Consider the following 21,257-nt stretch of genomic DNA (forward strand, 5'->3'; position numbering starts at 1 on the left):
AGTCATTTAATCATTAAAGGTTATCAGGTTGCTTAAGCATGTTTTCCCCATTGTAAATCCATGATGACTATTCTTAAGTGACCTTCTTGGGTTTTGTGTGTCTGAAAGTGATTTCCAGGATTAGTTGTTCCATCCCTTTCCCAGGGACTGATCTGTAGTTACCTGAATCCTCCTGCTTGCCCTTTCCTGAGATGAGAGTTTAAAAGCCCAAGATTTCTGTCTTGCTGATCTGAATGTGCTTGAGCAGATGTAAGAATTTAATCCTGTTTAAAAGCAGTAGTACAACTTCTTAATGTTGTTTTGCTTCAAAAAGGATTTTCCAAAAATAATCAGAAAGGCCCAGTACTGTAGAAAATCAAGTTATCTGCTTTTCACATTGTTTTTTTTCTTCCCCCCTTTTTTTTTCTTCACCAACTAAACAAATCAAAGTTGCAAAAATGAACCCGAGTACATTTTTAGGTGGAAGTACTAATATTTGGTAGCAAGCCAAGCTTGTAGAGTGTATGTTTTGTAGTGTGTGAGAAGTAGTATTTGAAAAATATTTTTATAGGTCCAACAGTAAGCTAAGTTCTGGAGAAGCAAGTAAACAGAGTGATGCAAAACCGTTGTGTCAAGTGAATGAATCCTGTTGGTGCTCAAGGCCAAACCTAATGAGTGTTACTAGAAAAAGGGTTTATCCTGAAGAAAGTGAAAACAGAGAAGAGGACAACTCTGATAACAGAAATGCAGAAGAGTGTTTGGTGTTAGAAGAACCAAGTGTGCCAGTGGTAAGTGTTGATCTTGTGTTTTGAGCCAATTTATCTCTCAGTTCTTGTGTTTTAAGTTCTAAGAACCATAGGCGGTGCAGAAATCCAGTGTTTGACTGCAGAAGTTTAATGTGATCCTTTTATTCTTTTTTTTTTTTGTTTGTTTTTAATTCATTGTTGGAAATGATGCTGAATAAATGAACTTAGAATCTGGAAAACTGTGGAAACATTTAATGTATGCTGTTGTCCTCAGTTTTACAGTTCATATAGTCAGAAGTCTGCATTATCATAAATACATGCCCACACTGTTACCAGTTAATTTAATATCTGTTATTAATTGAACAATGGAAATTAAGGCAGCTGTTTAACATCAGATACTGCCTGAAATCCATATAGGTATATTTACAAGTTGAAGTGTATGTGAACAAAGTTTAGATCTTCGTTTGCTTAAATTTGCTCAACAGGTCTAACCTAGCCAGATCAGTTCCTTAATGCAGTCAGGTTTATCTGGTGTTCCTTATTTTCTAGATGGATGACTAAAATCTTACGGTTAACATAATATTTTAGCCCAGTAGCCATAATTGGCAGAACTGTGCTTGCTGATGGTTTTTATATCCTGGGATATGTTTCTGTGTGTGTTTTGATTAATATTTAAATGCCATTCTGTAAACTTGTAATTTCTTCTTCCTAATTTGTTCCTAGGGCAGAAAATACTTTTTCTTTCCTTTGGATTTTTCTTTAATAGGTAGTTTTAGAAAATTACTCTTCTTTCCAGCTTCTGAAGAGTTGCTGCTCTTAATAAGCTGAGCATGTCCTTGATCTGTTAGCAAACCACAGCAGTGGCATTATACATAATGCCATCTAATGATGCTTCTGCTGTAGAGCCCAGAATTTTAGAAAATGGGGAAAAATGTCCTAAGATGTCAAAGATGACAGCTTAAACATGTTTTTAAGAACCTTGAATTTATTTGTTTTAATCTTTTTGGCCTCAAAAACAGTTTAAAAAGTTTGGCACTTAATATGGCAGTAATTGTCTCCTCCATTCAGCTAAAATCTAGTAACGTAGTGGAAGCTGCATCCTTCTCAGAGACTACAAGAAAACACAATTTTACAGACTCTGCTGGGGAAGCATCTTGTAAGAGAATGAGGCAGGATAGTAGACTCCAGTCTCCAAAGATATCATCAGAGAGTGAGAGTCAAGTAGAACAAGAATATTCTCAGCTTTCTGCCTCAAGAGAAAAAAAATCAGACACTCTCACAAGGTAAAACAACTGTTTTTTGCTTGTAAGCTCAATTTAGTAGTTTTAGCTTTCGTTTTCAAAATGTAATTATTAGACATTATTTTGCATGGTGTTACATGAGTGCCTGCAGAATGTCAGTCATTGTCTTTCATCTGAGGTCTACCAAATGCATGCAGATTTCTCTCTCTTACCCTGCCTGCACTTTTATAAAATGGACTCAGAGAACACTCCTGCTAGCCCATCCCAGGTTCACCTGTGGTTTCAACAGGAATTACTGATTTTAAAGGGGAAGACATTGTAGTACTAGTATTGGGGGCACAGGGACTGTGGGATTAGTCTAAACAAAGTCTGTGTAAATGTCCTCTGCTGCTATTTGTTTCCTCTCCACAACAGTTTACAAAGGAGGATGTTGTTTTGAGGGACGTTTGGAATTACTTTTGGTACTCAAAGTGGTGGTGCCCATCATTTGGAGGAGGGAAACAGCAACTGATGAGGAAAGAGATTGCTGTCTGAGAAACTGGAGCAGATAATTAGTTATCTAACAGTTCTTTTTTCTAGACATTAGTCTGATCAACTGAAATGTGACAGTTTGGGGCTCCTAATAACAGCTTTAGCAAAAGAGAACTGGAAACGTTTGCATGAGATAAAAAGCATTTGACTTACACATCCCTCAAAATGAAAATGAATTCATGCTTTTCTAGTCAAAGAATTACGTATCTTGTAAATTTAATTGTGCAGCTTTCCAAAGCTCTGAAACTGCTTAATACGGATTGACAATCAGTATTTTTTGCATACATGAAGAAATTAGGAATTCTGATTAAATGGTATGTGAATGCATTTTTGTCATTTACATTAGGAAGTAAATGGATTGTATTGGTCACAGTGATCCCTTTTTATTCATTGAGTTGTTTTTTTTATTTGTAGTACCCCTTTGTTTGGAATGTGTTGGACTTCGTTGTTTTTTAAACATGCTTTTGTCCTTTACTTTAGAAGGCAGTCCAGGAGGCCGTCAAAGCAGATAGTGCTGCCAAAACATATCTCTGAGCTAAGAACTGCTGCCTCTTCTTCCTCTGAGTGTGAGGCTGATTGCAGTGAGAAGGGGAATCAAAGGCAAGAAGTTAAATTGAGTGTTACTAGAGGCAAAAGTTTGAAAACTGTACATAGAAAGAAATCTGGGAAGGAGCACAAAAGTTCAAAGATAACCTTGGTGACCCTCCGGGCTTCTCAAGAAGAGGAGGAGGAGGAGGACGCAGATGACTTTGAGCCTGATGATGAAGATGAGTGCTTTGCACCAGAAGAAGTAAACAAAGCTCCAGCGTTTGTTCCTAAAGGTCTTCGATCTCCAAAACCTATTCCTGTTCAGATAGAGGAAACCATGGAGGAGGTATCGTGTAGCTGTGTTCTGCATATGTACTTTTGTTTCAATTGTTTAAAAAGCTTTTATTTTAATACAATCTCATAAAAATTGGTGTTTATCCCAGTTTAGTTTGAGTTGTTAACAATGGCAATGAGTAGCAGGGATGTTACCTAGCACATGGTTTTGAACAGAACACTACATCAATCTGAGGTCCAGTTTTTGAAAGTTACATGTTTTTATTCTTTGTGAACAATTTGCAGAGTTGGAAACTTTAAGCCTAGTGTGCAAGCCCATGTTTTAATTATGCTGTTAGCCTAGAATAGAACTCAAGATTGTTAGACTGTGGAAAGACTTGGTATCACATCTACTAAGACTAGTCACTAGAGAGGAACTGGCATACTTCTTGTTATTGGGGAACTATTGAAGTCTGGGACTCTGTTCAAGTCCCTTGAAAGGGATTGCATTCAGAGGTTTGGACATTTGTCTACTCTTTTTCCCTATCTTTGCATTTTTTGGCCCTTCTGGCCTGTCTTATCTTAGTGATGTGTCTTCACAGCTTTTTTGGTGAGATTTTTTTTTTTCTTTTTGCTTTGCTCTGAATCTGTTATCTGACCAGTTCATGCCTCAGGTTTTCATCACTGCTTTTCACTCACTCCAGTTCTTTTTGCTCTTCTCATTGAAATCTTATTTTTTTTTTGTAATTTTTTTTTTTAATCTTTGTCTAATGAATTTATCACACTGGTTCTTTCTCTGGATGAAAGAGTAAAAAAATTTAAAGCTCAGTCAAAGGGTAACTCTAGAACAGTAATGGACAGCAAAGTTCCTGCACAGAAAGTTTTGCTGAATCCCTTCATTTCAAAGATGTGGAATATGTATCACATGTGTTTCTTGATTTGACACATAGGAGTCATGAGTTCTAGTAAGGAAGGAATATGGTTAGATACCTGAGGACTCAGCTGTTGTCAAGTTTAAATAGATCAGTGGAAAGCATCTATAAAAAGTGCAAGCCTTCGAAAGCTATTCAGATTGAGCAGTATTTTTCGTAAGAACTTCACTAGAAATACTGCAACCTTTATGCCAAATTTCAGTCCTTGTTTCTGAAAATACCAAATGTCTAAAGCTGTCAGTGGAAAGACAAGTTTTAAAGGAGAAGAAGAAAAAAAGAAATAGGTAAAGTAATGGGGGGGGGGGGGGTAGAGTAGGGAGGTGTGTATTCCCAAATCTGTCTTTGGAAAAAGGCTGAGCTGTTTTTAACTTCCTGAAGACTTAAAAAGCAGAAAAGTATGAAAACTAGCAAAAACCATTTGAAGTAAACAGCCATCATGGAAGATCTCAGCTGCATAGCTTAGTTTGGTGGAATAATAAGCAACTAAACCCAAAGTCTTAGGTTATCTGGTGTTTCCAGTTACTTATAAGCAGCACTGTCTCCAGTTCATACAAATGCTGCTTTCTTAAATCAGGAAGTGTGTAGTGTAAGACTTGATTTTTGGGAAGGATCCCACTAAATGTTTAAGATGTACTAATTATATGTAGTTTATAAAAAAACTTGCATTTGACAGATTTTCTTTTTGGCTGAGGAACTGGAATATTTTTAAATTATTTTTACAGCTGGAAATACCTGTGAATATACCAGATGTGCAGGTGGCTGCTGATGCTGAAAGTCTGTCATGTGCATCTGTCGATCAAGTGGTACAGAGGGAGGAAAAAGTAAGCATGTAAATGGCAGTAAGAATGTTGTTGTTGTTGTTGTTGTTGTTCCGTAGAACGTAGAAAGTGCCTGTGCCTGATTGCCATCTCTGCTTGTAACAGTATAGCTTAGTAGACTCTTGCCTGTCCTGTATAGATGTAAGGACACAGCTTTGGAAAACCTATGTAAGTGAATATTTTTAGCCTTTAAAATACTCATTCAAAGCCAGGGTAAACTTTGGACAGAATTTACCTGTAATTTAAGTGTGTAATTGAATTAAAATTGTGCATTCATCTTATCTAGAACTTTAATACTGTTTTTCTTTTATTTAAGGAAACAACCATACATGAAAATCCAGGCGTGGACAAAGGTAGATATGAAACAATATTGTTAATGTCTTTCCCATTAACTTGTTACCACTATGTAGTTATCCTTGCTGAAAGTTTTCAGGTTTATATATCTTACTGAAAAAAAAACTGCTTGTGAGATACTACATATTTTTATGTTTTGGAGAAGATTTAAACTATTTTCTTACTGTTCTCTGTCAAGTAGGGGGACCAAGTGTTGCCAAGTTGTGTTTCCTAGAGTCAGAATTGCCTTCTGTGTATCCCATATACCTCTTTCCTGTGCTGTGGTAGTTGTCCAGAAGTTGCTTACTTGCCACTTGCTTGATGTGTGACTGAGTGAGACAAAGATGGGGCAGATTTGTAGCTTTGTCATCTCTATGGTCTCTGACCTTAATATCCTAAATCTGTAAAATAGCATGAAGACTGTGATCTCTGTGATCACAGTCTTCCAGAAGCAAATACTCTTTCCATGTAGGATTTTACAAACTCTTATGGATCTATTGATTTTTAGAATAGCTTTCACATTTTAAATACATTCTCAATACATCTTGCTAGATCCCACTGCAGATTTAGTGTACCTGGTGTCTTACTTGAAGGAGGGGAAGCCTACTTTGTTCTTTCAGTTTATTTCAGTACAATAGCTGTGGAGGATGGAAATGTCTTTTTGAATATGCCCAGTTAGCGATAGGCAAACAGATGTACTCTGGATAGCGAATTAGGGACTGGGAGTCTAAACTGGGATATGGATCAACACCATAGGTTAAGGATTTCTGTGATTAAACTGTTGCTGATTCCCACCCAGCTGCTTTCCACTCCTTTTCCTTAGCAGGCTGAGGGGAGAAAAATAAAATGAAAAATCTCTTGGATTGAGATAAAAACATGAAGACCACTTACAAAATGACTCAATTTGGGGAAAACTAATTTAATCTGTTGCTAAACAGAATAGGATGTTGAGAAACAGATCAAAACTGAAAAGCAGCTTTCTCTTTTTGCCTTCTTAGGCTTAACTTCACACCTTCATTTCCCGCTTTTCTGCCTCTTTTCCCCCAAGAAGTGCAGGGCAAAGGGGAATGAGATTTGCAGTCAGTTTCTAACAATCTCTGCTGCTTCCTCCTCCTCATGCTCTTTCCCTACTACAGTGTGTGCTCCTTGCTACAGGGTAGAGGCCTTGAGGATAAGTCTGCTCCATCATGGGTCCTCTGTAAGGTGCAGTTGCTTCAGGGAATAGCTACCTGTTCCATCAAGGTCTCCTCCACAGGTTGCAGGAGGATCTCTGCTCCCACACACGAGAGTACCCCCTCCGCCTCCTTCCTTATTGTCCTGGGTTCAGTTTTAACAGTTATTTTTCTCCTTCCTAGTAGCTGGCGCAGGGCTGTGTTTTGGCTTCAGTCTGAGAACGATGCTGGTAACACACCAGTCTTTTAGTTATTGCTGAGCAGCGCTTACCCTGATCAAGGACTTTGCAGTCTCATGCTCTACTAGTGAGCACAAGAAGCCAGGAGGGAGCAGAGACAGGACACCTGACCCAGAGTAGCCAAAGGGATATTCCATACCACAGCATGTCATGCCCAGTATATAAACTGGAGGGAGTCACTCAGAAGGCCCAGATTGCTGCTTGGATCGGGTCGGTGGGTGGTGAGCAACTGTATTGTGCATCACATTATTATGGTATTTTTTCTTTTCCCTTTTTAGTTTTATATTCCGTCCCCTTGTTATTTCCCTTATCAGTAGTAGCAGTAGTAGTTTCATACTTTACTTTAGTTACTGGCCTGTGCTTATCTCTACCCGTGGTTTTTATGTTCTTTCAATTCTCTTTCCCATCCTGCCCGGAGGGAAGGGAGAAGGAGGGGGGGTTGTGAGTGAGTGACTGCATGATGCTGAGTTACCTCCTGCGCTTAAACCACAAGACTTACTCAGGGATGTTTCTGACACTTTTTCCCTTACTTTTCACTGCTATGCAACATTTTCCCCTTTCTGAAACGTGTTTCCCAAATGTGCCATTGTCTTGGCTGGCAGGCTGTGTCTTATGATGGGGTCAGTTGGAACCAGCTGTGTCCAGAGCAGCCCCCATGCTGCCAACACCTTACTACATGTACCCAGTACACCATTAAAGGGAATAATGCTGCTGATCAGGTTTTTTACAGTAGTTCTAGTTTAGTGGATGAGAATTGCTGTCTCTTTCCAAGCATCTTGATCCATGAATGGCAACAATTCAAAAAAATGCATGCTTCAGTATATTGATGATGACATCAAACAGATAAGCGGATTTATGGTTAATGTGCTTGTGACTTTTAACATGTATGAACAACTTTGCAGGTATTAATGATGGAAGCACTGAAGCTGCTATGACTTTACTTGCAATGGGTGATCCAATGTTCCAGTTAAAAACAAGCACTGAAGGTATGATCTGATTTATGGGACAAACCCTTGCTTGAACTTTGAGTCCACCTAAGAAGGGACAGAGCAGTGACTATGTAACTCTTCCATGTGTTGCTGCATAGCAAGGTCAAGAGGCTTTTAGCCCTGCTAAAATGTAATGCATTTTGAGACTAGACAATGCAGCTTGGCTGGAAAAGTAAAGCACCTTGCTAGGAAAGTGTTTGTGAGACCTGGTTTGGGACGAACATGTCTGAGGCTGGTCATGTAAATTGGACGAAAGAAAGGAATCAGGCTCTAATGACCATTCAGGCCTTTAACCTGAAAGGTAGATTATTCTGGCTAACTAGCTACAACCTGAAATTACCTGAGTTTAGTCTCTTCTTTTTCTATAGTCTTCTAATTAGAATTGATCTGCTTTCATTGGTTGAATGCTAGTTTCTGCCTATTACTGTTAAAAATGTGGCTTTAGGACTGTATTTACCTGGGATTTGAATTTGCATCTTTGGAGAATGCAGACTTTGTTAAACAAGATTTGATGTTCAGTAACTGTGAAATGGCTTTATGTACATGCCAAACCTGAGTCTTTTAAATTATGCTTTTCTATTCTGTTTCTTGTTCTAACCAGAACGAGCACACATGTTACCCACTCAGGATGAGTTGGACGTGGCCAGTAGCTCTGCCTGTACCAGACAAGATAGAATTTCTAGTCAGCATTTACTTTCTTCAGACACTTCTACCAAGGAATTGGTCCTTTCTAAGGATGAAAGCAGCATTAACGTAGCGAATCAGAGAACTGGCACAAGAACAGATGTCACCCAATATTTTGAGAAAAATGCTAAAGATACCAGGTTAAATTGCTACTTATTTTCTTTTGGGAGAGAAGTCTTCTGACATTGCTTACTTTTGCTAGGTTTATTTTTATTGAATTGCAAACAGCCTTGCTTTATCAAAGGTTTCTCAGTTTATGTAATTCAGCACGTAATCTGAATAACCCTTCTTGTCTCTTTCTTATGACTTCTGTGAGACATTGATCTGCAACTTTGGGGATGTAGAACTTGTTCTTCTGAAGTTAAGTTTACCATGGTGGGGAGAAAAGAATATTCAGACTTAGTTGGTATGGATCACTGTTAATTACGAAGCTCATTTTCCCAAAGTACAGCTAATCAGGCCAAGGGAAATTGCTTATGTGTCACTGCTGCTGTGGGATGTTTATCAAAGATTTGGTGCAGAGATGGCAAGGAACTGGTTTATCTTCTATCATTATGGGGGGTTTAATGCTTTTGGTTTTTAACTTTGCTCAAGCATTTGTGAATGTTGAATTAGCTTGATGGAACATCTTTTCAGAAAAAAAATCTCCTGGTGATCATGTACTATTTAAAAGACTGTTTAAGTTGTTGGTTGCTATGACAAACTATCAGAATATACACCTCTGAAAATTATAATCAAAATAAGTTATTTTAAATCCAGTGGTTCTTGTATTATGTTATAACCAGAACTTTCTACTGTCTGATTGGTGTTACATTTCTGATCTTTTCATGTTTTTTAAATATCTCAATTATTTGGTTTTGTTCTGTAGGTAGGGAATATCCTAGTTGACTGACTTTTCCAATTCCCAGATAGTTTCTTTTTTGTTTTGACGAATAGTCTTCTGTCTCCTCCACAGCCTGTATTTCAGCTCTTCATTGTCTTATCTATTCTATCTTTCTTACCTCTCCTCTGCACTAACTGTCAACAATCAAAAACTGTATTGATGACATTTTTCCTTTTTACTTGCAGTGATAGCTCTTTGCCTACGTTGAGTGGTTTGAGACCGACAAGAGGCGGGCTCTTGGAGCCTGAGCCAGCCTTTGAAGTATTGATGTCCAATGACAACACAATTCAGAAGTCACTTACTACAAATATACTTGTGGAACAACCAGAGCAAATTCAAAGTGGTAAGCCTACTTTTTATCCTAGGGTTAATAATTTTGTAATGTGCTTATATATATGCATCTATATATATATACACATTTTAATATACAAAAGCTTATATATAAAAATATAAATGTAGATATATGCATATATATATATATGTATACACACACACACACGCACATAAAAAATACTAACTGAATCTTCATCCTTATGTATCTTAAGAGTCTACAACCCTGAGAGGTACTGCAGAAATGCAGAAGGTGGAACTAGAACAGGTCAGACCAGCTGCAGGTGATTCTCCAGTTTTTCATGACTTTGCAACTAGAAGTGTGGAACTTAACAAGCAAGCGGACAAAATTGAGAGGTAGGAAGAATCATCAGTAGGTACTGGTTTTATTCTTGAAGTCTCTTAAAAATATGCAGCTGAAGTGCATATATAGTATGTGTCCATGATGGAAACTGCTTACATATATTGTGTGTGTTTATGCACTTAAGTGTGCAGGTTAGACTGTTAACTTTAAGGATTTTCTCTCTTGTCTTACAGATCTTAGAGGCAAAAACATTAACTTCTGTTTGCTGTTTCAGAACTTAGTAATCAGTTTGCTGCTTGATTGTCTCCCATGAAACTGCATCTGAAAGGAAATGTTAAGGAGTTGATCAATTTAGAAATATTAATGAGCTTGTAAGACTTCCTGCTTGGACATGCTTTTTCTAATAAGATCTGAATTAGTGATGTTAGGGAGGCTTTTTCCTGTAATAGTGTATTTTGACTTGTTCGAGCATTACGCATTCTCATCAGTAGAATGATCTAATATTTAAACAGGTGACCTGTTTCTCTGTACCTACATGAGCTTCATATTAAATATGTAATTGTACAGAATTTAATGCATGCACAAACCATCTCATACTGATTTCAAATTAACTAGGTACATACCTTACAGAACAGAAAAAGAGATGAGAGATGTTCATGGAAAATCAGAAGAATTACGAACTACATCACCAACACCTGAAAAATCTCACCTTGGACTAGAGGATTGTCCGAATCAGTGTTCTGTGGATGGACTTTCTGAGCAAAATCCTTATCCTTCTGAGCACAACATGTGCACAATTAATTTTACTCAGGTAAAGAACTCCATTTAATTACAGTCTAGAATTATCCAGTTTCTGAAATCCTGTAGAGGAAGAGGTTTTCCATGAAAATGTACTATCTCATTTTAAAGACCTAGTACATTTTGAACACAACTGGTGAACTAAACTTTCTTTTTTTTACAAAGGCATAACCAAACTTAGTTTTTTGGACAACATTAATCTTTGCAAGCCTCAGTTTATAGCGTTTCAGCAGTAAGTGATAAATAAATGCTAGTAAATTTGGGGGCAATTTTTTAAAGAGTTTTGATGGAAGAAGTTACCTAGGACTTGTATTCATTCACTGCAACCTGTTGATGTGTCAAGGTGATCTTATGGTAGAACAAGGTACAAGAATGATTTGGGTCTTACAGGACTGGCAGAGTGTGTGAGAAGAGGCTACTTGCAGTAGAGTATACGTGGATTTAGCAAAGATATATGCCATAAAAAGGAAGGGATGGGTGAGTTGCAGAGCTTGGTGTTTTTCTTCTGCACTCAGTGTTTTTGTAATGGTTGGTGGCATTTGTTTTCTGAGTGCCACTGAGCAATTTATTGTGTGAGTCATCTCTGACAGAGTTGTGCTGTAGGAAGTATAAATTTATTTTGACAAACCATCAATACAGACAATGAGCTGCATATAAATTTTTATATTGCCCAAGTGTCTCTTGTCCTTGTAAGGCTAATATCCTTCAACCTACCGTAGCTAGAAGTAAAAACTGACAAATGTAATTATGATGATGTCATTAGATATTTTGGTTCTTCTGCATTTGACATGCTTTGTTTCTTTCCTGTTTTCTAGAGTTATTTCTCAGGTTTATTAACATTTTCTTTCAACTGCTATTTCTAGAATGAAGCTTGTGCTCAGGATGATCAACAACAATGGATAAGCAGAACAGACGAGACTTCAGGTATAATGTGCTAATATTCCAAGTTAGCAAAAGCCCACAGTGATGTATCTTGTGGTTACACAAAGAAGTAAAAAACAAAACCAAAACCCAGAAACATTCTCATCTACATGATTAAAAAATTTATTTCATTAACAAAAACAGTGACCCACAGTACAGTGCATTCCCCTCCTGAGTCTCTTACTAAATTTTGTTGATACAAACCAAACTTGTGAACTTTTTGAATAGCACTTCATTAAGTTTAAATATCAGGGAAAGAAAAACTTCTTGCTCTCTCCTCCCTGCTGTGAGCTCCTGCTGCTTAACTCATGCTAGGTTTAGCGGTTGTTAGAGGCTTTATGAGCCTCTGACTCACCTGTCCATCAAAAGGTGGATGTCATAGAGTGAGAGAACCTGTATAGTTTTCCACTGGTTTAGTGAGCTATAGAGTTGTCAAGTGTCAAGAGTTGTGTGAGTCCAAGGGATGGACTGTGCAAATGCAGAGCAGGGGAGGAAGAAGAATTGGGGAAGAAAAAAGAAGACGGCAACCAGACTTTCCTCCTTTTAGCTGTAGTGAGTCAGCAGATTAATGCCTAACTTATTAGATGTGATGAAAGAAATGAAGGTGATGGCTTCTTTTCCCTAGACCAAATTGAAATGGAGCTGTTCTGGAGCCAATACTTGTCTGAGGTATGGGAAAATCACTGTGTCAAAAGCCAGGAACACATACTTTACATAGAAACTGCAGTCAGAACTTTTAACTCCTGAGCATGTGTGAAAGATGGGGCTAATACTTCCTAGACATCTATTGTTATGCTCTGTTACTGCAAGGATCTTGTGACAGAGCATCTTAAATCATCTTTAATTAGATGAAGAACCAGAGTTGAGTTGAGGTTGAAATAACAGCAGCTTTATGTCAAGAATGGAATCTGTCTTAAGTAGTGGTGCAGCACTGTTTTCTATCTTTTGAAAACTTTACAAATGTTCTCACCTTAAATTCATTCTAATGGATGGCACTTGGCAGTTATCCTTTAATGTCCATCTGTTGACTAAATCATTTATATTCTTCATTTATTAAATTCAGGACTATACTTCTCAGGTCCTCTTCTGCAAGCCTGAAGTAAGGGGAAAAAAGCCTTTTGTTTACCATCAAAACAGCAGACTTCTGCCATTTAAAGAAGTAACAATACCTGACAGTTGCAATTGAAGACAAAGGACCACTTGACCACCATTACACAAGTTTAATTAAACTGCAAATTGTTCTTTAATGCCAGAACAGCCATTAAAAAAGCTCAATTCCTACTAAGTATTGTTAATATTCTTCATTCTGAACAGTAATCAGGATTCTACTGCAATGAATAGGCTCCAGGGGATGACGATGTGTATCTCATCTAAGAAGAATTGTCTCAAGAATATCCTCACTGCCTTTTTCTGTGGAGAAATGAGTGCCTAAAACTTAATTACTCGGTGTAGGGAGGGCATGAAGAGAATAGTGTAATTTCAAACTTGAGTAACAGATTTTTATTATTTCTTTATTTCCCTGAAAAAATGATAGTAGTGAACAATGATCATAGATATCCAGAGGAGGAACATACATTCATTTTAACGTTGGTGGAAATCCCAGCTGATTCAAAAGAGTTTGATGCATCTGTTTTGCTGGAACAAACTTCAGAACCATTACTACCAGCCCCAATACTTATCAGCCCCATAAATGCAAGGAAAACAAGTGTGACTGAAGTGGAGAGGTAAATGCTTTATTCTTGAGTAAAGTGAAGTATTTTTTGTGAACCTTGTTTGTTTATTAAATGTGCATTACAGATTAGAACTTCTCAAAAGAAGAGAGGCAAAAGGAAATAATTTGGCAGAGAAAAGGAAGTGGAAAGGGCTCTCATCAGATTTGAGAAAGATTTCATCAGATTTGAGAAAGATCTCATCAGTAGTTTGAAGTTAGTGTTTTAGTTAGCTGGGATTCTGGTGTCAATCTTAATTCTGATTTACCCTTTAGAGAAAGTCTTCCCTTTTAGCAAAAACCTTTTGTCTAGTCTGAATCGATTCTGCCATGGATACTTAGAATGAAAAGTAATTGAAATGAAATATCTAAGCATGTTCACACTTTTATACTGCTGTAACAGTTTTGTAAAGTAGGTATTAATTGCTCTTCCAGATTTTCAGTGTAGATTTTTAGTTTTTAACGTTCTGGAGAACATGATAAACCATGGACATAAATTCAGATACTCTCTTGAATTTGTGCCATGTTGAAAAAGCAAGCAAATTAATTACTCAACCGGATAATAACTGATTTGCAGAACTACAATACAAAGGGTTTGATTTTCTTTTTCAAGTAGTACTCCTTAATGCAATATAACAAAAATTGCGATTTCAGCATTACAGTTGAACTTAATCTCTCAGTCAGTTTGGGAGGGAAAAACCCAACATCAAGAGAAAAAGGCATTCTGAAGAATAAGAAGTGTTGCAAAGTTGTAAAAAACACGATACCTTGCTGTGTAACATCAAATGTTGAAATGTTGATGTCATTCCCTGAGTTATTAAAAGGATATGTCTGGGTGAATGTTGGCTACACAGTGAATTCTGGCAACACTATGAATTTTGGCTACAAAATGCTAAGAATTCTAGCTCCTGTGGAGCTACTGTTAGTACACAGAATTGCTAATAGGCAGAGTTAGGGTATATCTTCTGTCTCACTGTTCCCTTCTGCTTTACCCTATCTCCCTAGTCTGCTGCTCCCCTAGATGGCTTCTTGTCTTTTGAGACCATACTGGGGAGTGGAGGACAGTGTGGGAGCATGGGGGTAAAGATTCAACTGTACGTATAAATAATACTGTATTGTAGCATCTCCTAGGGCAGTTAATCACTTGTCTTATTTTTACATTTTATTAAAATATCAAGTACAATTAAATTGAACAGTTTCTAGAAGTAATTAGATTGAATTATTACTAGAAAAACCTAATTCTCTAACTCGACAGAGAAAAATGTTTCTCGATAGTAAACAGTACATTTGAAATTAGTATTAGATATAAAGCAAGAAAGAGTATCACACAGATCCATGTGTAATTTCCATACAGAAATGTTATGCAAAGTAAACTTGGGCTTTTGTACAGCCATAGTAATGTCTTCTTATGTATACAGTATTGGATCTTCAACAACTCATGAATTTACTGCACCTTTAAACAGCATTATGGAAACTGAACAACTAGAGAGTGCATCAGTAGAGCCTGTCCCAAATTTACAGACAACTCAGAAAAGGTCAGCTGCTGACCTAGAGGAGAATGACTTTCCTCCAGCCAAGAAAATTCTCTCTCCTGTTGTAGTGGAAAATAACTTGGAAACCACTTATGAGGTGAGATCATAATTTGGTCCATGAGTCTTTATGCAAAGTGTAGATGCATAAAATGTAATCGAGCATCTTAATTATGTTTTTTTGTTTACTGGTATCACTTGTGTAAAAATGAGCTGCCTATACAACTTAAAGAAAATCAGTACTCACAGATTACTTTTTATTTTGAACTTCACAACAGTTTGGGGGCTGTTAATATAGTATCAGATTTTTTTTGGAGAGTCTATAGGTTCTCAGGTTTTACTATCAGACTTCCTTGTAGGCAGACTGGTTATGTGACTGTCTTGGTTCATTCACTACAGCCTTTCCAACACTGACACTGAGGGAGGTGGAACTCTGGATCTTTATAGAGTGATTGGCAGACTGTCTGGGTTCACTGAACAATGTTGTGATTCCTCATGGTGTCTGTTGCTTCGTGAAGAAGTTAGATATATATATATTCCTATCTTGTTTTTAACATCACAAGTATTAGTTTAAAAGAACAAGCTGCAAATAAAAACTAGGCAGCCTGTTTCCAGCTTCCCTGTGTGCATTTAGAGTATGCCCAAGCTTATAGCAGTGACTACCACTGCTTTTTGTGAGTAAGCTAAGATTGTGTAGTGTATCTGGGTGAAGGAATGGGTGAAAATTCCCTGCATGATTCAGAGAGCATTTCTAGGGAGGACTGGATAACAAGCCTTTTCACTGATCTCTCATCCTGACATCCTTGTCGTGAATAGTTTGTCGTAACACCTTGAAAAGCCTGCTTAGGAAATGAGTTAGGTCATGAATGACACTGTACTGAAGATGTAGTGTTCTGTATCACTGCTATTCTTAGAACTGTACATGCGTGATATGGCTGTATCAGCTTTAATTTTCTCTTCTGTATTGAGAAAAAAAGACAAATAACCTTTCTCTTTCTTTTTAAAATACAGACTCACTCAATTAAATCCACAAATGCTCCAGTGGTAACTTCAGGTAGGTATATTTAAACTTGCAAAACAACGTATAATGAATATAAATGCTTAATACATCACAATTTCATGCTGCTATTGTGCTGAATTGCCCTGTCTGAGGTTATCTAACATGAAAATAGGAACAAGTTTACCCTAATACCACCATTCCGTGCTTTTTTGCTATGAACTATGTGTGTTTGGATTATATAATTGTTAATTTAATGGTGGTTCTAAAAATGTTTGTGTAGCTAGTCTGTGAAATTTGGGAGGCTTTGGGAGCTAAACACATCTTCTCTTAATATTTCCACCTGTTAGAGGGCGCTAGTAAGCACAGGCATTAACTGATATTTTATCTGTACTAATTTTTTAACCACAGTAGTTCCTTTTTTATTTTACTTTGTCTTTTTTAAAAAATATGCACAAAACATAACTGTTTGGAAATCTTGTCTGCCTCTGAAGAATCAGAGAGAAAGCTGCAATGCTGACAACGCAGTCTTCAATGAGCCTGTGAAGGGTTTGGCAAAGTGCTTTTTGGCCCTGAGAAAGGCTTTAAGGTGTAATTGTAGAAGCTTAAACAGGTAGATGACTTTACTAACTCTAGTGGTGTGCTGAAAAGGGGGTGTGTGTGCGTGTGCTGTAAAACCACGCTTCTACCAGCTTTTCCAGCTTTTTCCCCGTAACATCCGTAAGATCTTACAGACTTTAAAAGTAGACCATGAACTTTTAATCTTTAGCGGGGACTTCAGAAAATAAAAATACAAGAAAAAAAGAAAAAAATAATCCCTTCTCTTGTAATGGTACAAACCTTCTTAACATCACATGTGTCTTTTGGGCTGTTGTGTTATCCCTGAAGTTAAGTAATAGAAGTCTTTACATCTCAACTACTTTTACAGGGAATCCTTTTCAAATGACAGAGGCTTCAGCAAAAGAGAAAGTACCTGCCTCTGTGTTGGTGTCCAAATCTATGTCACCACTGGCTGACAGGAGCCACCTGGAGATTTTGGAGAACTTCAGGATAGCACCACTTCAGAATTCAGCATCCAGAGAGAAAGAGGAAGTGGTGTCTAGATTGTCTCCTAGCAGAAAAGCAGAAATAAGTGGACAAGGGAAGCAGAGTGAAGTGCATGAATCTGGACAGGTGGAACATACTGGAAGCCTAGCATCATCTTCAAAAACTCCATTAGTCAGGTATTGATGCAATGCTTTGTTGGCTTTTTCTGTAAAAAAAGAAGGACCATTTTGCCATATTGAGGTTTTCATATTTTTTTTCCACTTAGTATTACAAGAAGGGCAGTACTGTTGTTTATGACATGTATAGCTAGAGTTACAGTATCTATCCTCTTCAGCAAAGTAAAAAGAAACAAATTGTCTGCTTTGAAATTTGAATTACTCATTTAAGTGAGCAGATTGACCAAGGGACACTACTGATGCATGGTATGTCTACTTTAGACACTGACAGATGCCTCTGGTGAGGCAGACATCAGCTGGCTACGATACAGATTTAGAATAATTGTTCTTTTCGTGAGCTGAGTCTAATGTTGTGATATATACATCCATCCACTTGTTTTGATTTTTTTGTCCTTCTGCCAATAACATTTGTTACTGGTATGGTTCTCAGCGCACAGGATTTTTAGGACTAACTTAAGATGTGTCATATCCCCAAAAGAATTTCAGTCTTGACAGCTCAGAGAATACTCCTTTTGTTTAATCATCTGATTGTGGATGTTTTTAATATAATTTTTCTATAATGCTTAAGTGTTTTGAGTTCCTGCTCTCCATTGCTCACTCAAGTTTGTTGTGATGCTCTATTGGTCTCTTTTCATGCTGTTTACTCTTTCATTATGCTTGTGTGAGTACCAAACCTAGTTATTTGTACTGGAACTTCCACAGCAATTGGGATGACAATGCACTGACATCAGAATCCTTGCCTTTAAGTTTACTAAGTTGCAAACTCTTTTAACAACATAAAAAGCTGATACTCTGTGTACCTGTAAGTGTCCTAGTACTAGGTATGATGCTGGTAATGGGCTGCAGCAGTCTGCTCTGGCCCCATCCTTGGGAATCAGGTTTCTTTTTCCACTGATTACATAAAGGATGCTCTTTTCTGTTTGTTCTTTGGGAGTATGTCTCAGTTCCTTTTGGAACTTCTTTCTGAAGATGTGGTCGCTTGTTACAGGCTCTGCTTTAGTAGCAAATAGTACGTTCCTATTCTCAGGGATGGAGATTGTTGAGGGTCTCTGCAACGCTTCCATAAAATCTTGCGCCAGAATATTCTGTAATCCAAAAGCCTTTCTCAGAATGACTTTTTGGGGTTTTTTTTCCTTGGATTTTTTCATAGATGTCAGAGGTGTGTGTTTCCTTTGTTATGAGTTGGACTCCTCTAATAATATACATATCTTCCATTCATGGAGCAATCCTATTACATAATGACTATTTTATTTTTTCTTTTCGAGCAGGCGTGGCCGAAAACCACTGGGATTTTTATCTTTAATTTGCACAAAAAGTGGTTCTGAGACTGCAGAAAATTCCAAAAGGGATAGAGGGAAGATCCCAAAACCTCGGCTTGTGACTCCAAAGCGAAACCTAAAAAACCACACTCCATCTCCCAAGGACGACGGAGAATCTTGTTCTCTTCCCTCTACAAGCACATCATCATCTGTGGAGTATGAGAATATAGCTGCTGATGCTGCAGTTACGGTATATGTTTACCTTTGAATATCCTTGCATTTTTGAGATGTGAAGAACAGTGAATTAGTTATTTCAGGAGTGGGTAGGTGGTATGTAGTATTTGTGTTTTGAGATCCTATCCTGGTGAATAAATCGTGACTTGTGCATGTGTTGGAAACTTACAAGGGAAGTGAGTTATGTTTTTGCTGCAGGTATGAATATGTGTTTCCTGTATTCAGTAAACACTGATTCATTTTTTGTCTAACCTTTCTATCTAAATTGGAAGCTCGAGTGCATATATATGTGTGTGTGTGTACATGTTTACGTATGTATATATATATATATACACACATACATACACACGAACAGATTAAGACTGTTAACAAGAGCTTTTTCTTTTTGTATTAGGTTCCAAGTAACAAGCCACCTGAGAAGCCACCCCTTTGTGATAAAGATCAAGAGAAGGAGGAAGAACCAACCAGAATCTCTGAGTATTTTTTCAGTGACATTTTTATGGAAGTGGATGATTCAGAATAGCAAGTCAGCTTTGTAAAAACCTAGAATCTGAGAGTGTAATGCAGCAAGAAAAGAGTATTTTTTTTTTAAGTTCTTATGTCGATTATGCCACACTTAATGTCACCAAGCTGTTTTTAATTCCATAAAGATGAAATGTATTTCTTCTGAAGCAACCTGGATGCTTTTAAAATGTTGATATAATCTAAACCTCTACATTGATGTAATTGGACCAGAGCAGCACCTGGTAGCTTGTAGTTTCACTTTAGATGCTGATAATGGATGCATGACTATCTTCAAGAAAAGTGCAATGAACAAATGCTTAATTTTTGTGACAAGTATCCTTTTGAATTTTAATGCTAAAGCTTGTGGTACTGGCTGTACAAGTTCTTTACTTCTTTTTGTGAAGTATGTTATGTTAGTGTGTTAGAAGGAGGAATGAACTTTTTATCTATAGGGTAATCTCCGTAGATAAAGATGCAAATACTGGAAGTAGTGTAGTAAATACATAGGTATGTTCAGTACTGCAGGTATTTTTATTAACATCTTCAAATGATGTATTTTTATAAGTGTTTTTAACCACATGTATTGAAAGATCCTAACTGAAAAGCCAAATAGGTTTAGTTCTTTAAAAATTTATTGAGAATAACTGGAAAACCACGATTTATTAAAAATGCCACGCAGCATTAATCTTTGTGGCTGTCCTATTGGAGTAGGAGGAAAAGGTTAATGTTTCCTAATACAAATGCTAATTTCCTTCTAAATCTGCAAACAAGGGGATAAATACCATTTCTTTTCCTTGGTTTTATGTGTAGGTTTTTGTATATCTGCTGACTTCCTTGGTTTCCCTTGTGCAAAGTGGTGCAAAGAGGTAGGATCAAAACCATGATTAGACAATGTGGTTGCTTTGAGGATTTGCAACTTTGAAGGAGTAAAATTTGAATGGTTTTCTTCATGTTGGATGTCTGCTTGTGCTGTAACTCACTATAAAATGCTGATGCAGCTTTATGATTTTTTACTTGCTTCATCGAGAAGATTGTCGTGTTGAGGCAACAAGGTTCATGCAGTCTCAAAGTGAGATGGTCACCCACATATCAGTATTTATTCTGAAACTCCTTCTTACACAAAAATCAGTGTGGAGAATTAAGTACTCTACATTTTTCTCCTGTTCCTTCATACCAGCAGGTACTTTTGCAAAAGGTTTATTACTAAAATGATATTTAAATGGTATTGTGCTCTCAGGGAGCAGAACAAACAAACCTATCTTCAGCTTTGGACTGGATAATCATTTACTGGCAGAGATTTTCATATTAGTTTAAGTACTTGTGAGACTGCTTGCCTTTTCCGAAAGCAAGGCTTCTGAAGGAACCTTTGAAATTTTGTCAATGAGGAAAAATACACAGAAAAGCTATTGTTACTGCAAATTGCTGCATTAGCAGGCGTCTCTCAATCAAATGTGTCTAGCAGCAGTATCTTCTTGAAGTGATGGAAAAGGGACTAACAGTCCCAGTGTGAACTTAACTTGAAACCATACTGTCAACCCCCCCCACCATCCAAAAAACCCCAAAACTATTCATCACCATCAGTTTCTGTTCAGATAGTATCTTGTCCTTTGTCTAATCCATGCAACTTGAAATGTTTATCTAAATATTGTCTTACTTGTAAACGTTAAGACATATATTGAGCTATCTGTAAAGGGCCATGTATTGTATATCTTGCAGATATTATTTTATGTATGAATTAGATTCCAGTTACATGTGGCTTGTTTTAATCACTTGCACTTATAAGAGACTAAAACAGATTTGTGGGGAGTCACTATGAAATAATAGCCCTAAATACTTTGAAGGGATAACCATTCCACATTTAGTTTTATACATTTTAGCTTGCATTCTTATTACAAGATAAAAAAACACCCAACTATTTCATGACTAATATTTGAGGTGCCTTATCTACCTGTTAGTTTGGGCTACACACATTTTTTTTCCCCCCCTGCAGTAAGTCACATGCACTTTGTTAGAGGGTTTCGGATTTGTTTGGATTTTTTTTTTCCTTAAGAACAAATTTAATTTGAATAAAGGTAAGACCACTTTGTGTTCTGTTTGTGTAT

General features: G+C 37.2%; 1 protein-coding gene across 1 annotated transcript in view; it reads left to right on the forward strand.

Moving 5' to 3' along the window:
- The window catches only part of BDP1 (B double prime 1, subunit of RNA polymerase III transcription initiation factor IIIB), a 51,770-nt gene extending 31,421 nt beyond the window's left edge, over window positions 1-20,349 (forward strand). The window contains exons 26-42 of the mRNA XM_061342715.1: window positions 551-767; window positions 1,794-2,008; window positions 2,978-3,371; window positions 4,953-5,051; window positions 5,365-5,401; window positions 7,695-7,778; window positions 8,383-8,605; window positions 9,534-9,691; window positions 9,894-10,035; window positions 10,598-10,793; window positions 11,644-11,704; window positions 13,236-13,425; window positions 14,828-15,038; window positions 15,950-15,992; window positions 16,864-17,158; window positions 18,427-18,667; window positions 19,046-20,349. Of these exons, the coding sequence (XP_061198699.1) occupies window positions 551-767; window positions 1,794-2,008; window positions 2,978-3,371; window positions 4,953-5,051; window positions 5,365-5,401; window positions 7,695-7,778; window positions 8,383-8,605; window positions 9,534-9,691; window positions 9,894-10,035; window positions 10,598-10,793; window positions 11,644-11,704; window positions 13,236-13,425; window positions 14,828-15,038; window positions 15,950-15,992; window positions 16,864-17,158; window positions 18,427-18,667; window positions 19,046-19,174 (2,935 nt within the window). The 3' untranslated portion in view covers window positions 19,175-20,349. The remainder of the gene's footprint in view (window positions 1-550; window positions 768-1,793; window positions 2,009-2,977; window positions 3,372-4,952; window positions 5,052-5,364; window positions 5,402-7,694; window positions 7,779-8,382; window positions 8,606-9,533; window positions 9,692-9,893; window positions 10,036-10,597; window positions 10,794-11,643; window positions 11,705-13,235; window positions 13,426-14,827; window positions 15,039-15,949; window positions 15,993-16,863; window positions 17,159-18,426; window positions 18,668-19,045) is intronic.
- The last annotated feature ends 908 nt before the right edge of the window (window positions 20,350-21,257 follow it).

This window comes from Neopsephotus bourkii, unplaced genomic scaffold, assembly GCF_033783945.1.
Source record: "Neopsephotus bourkii isolate Nb327-2 ecotype Australia unplaced genomic scaffold, CSIRO-AGI_Nbou_v1 NB_1814, whole genome shotgun sequence".
NCBI lineage: Eukaryota > Metazoa > Chordata > Aves > Psittaciformes > Psittacidae > Neopsephotus > Neopsephotus bourkii.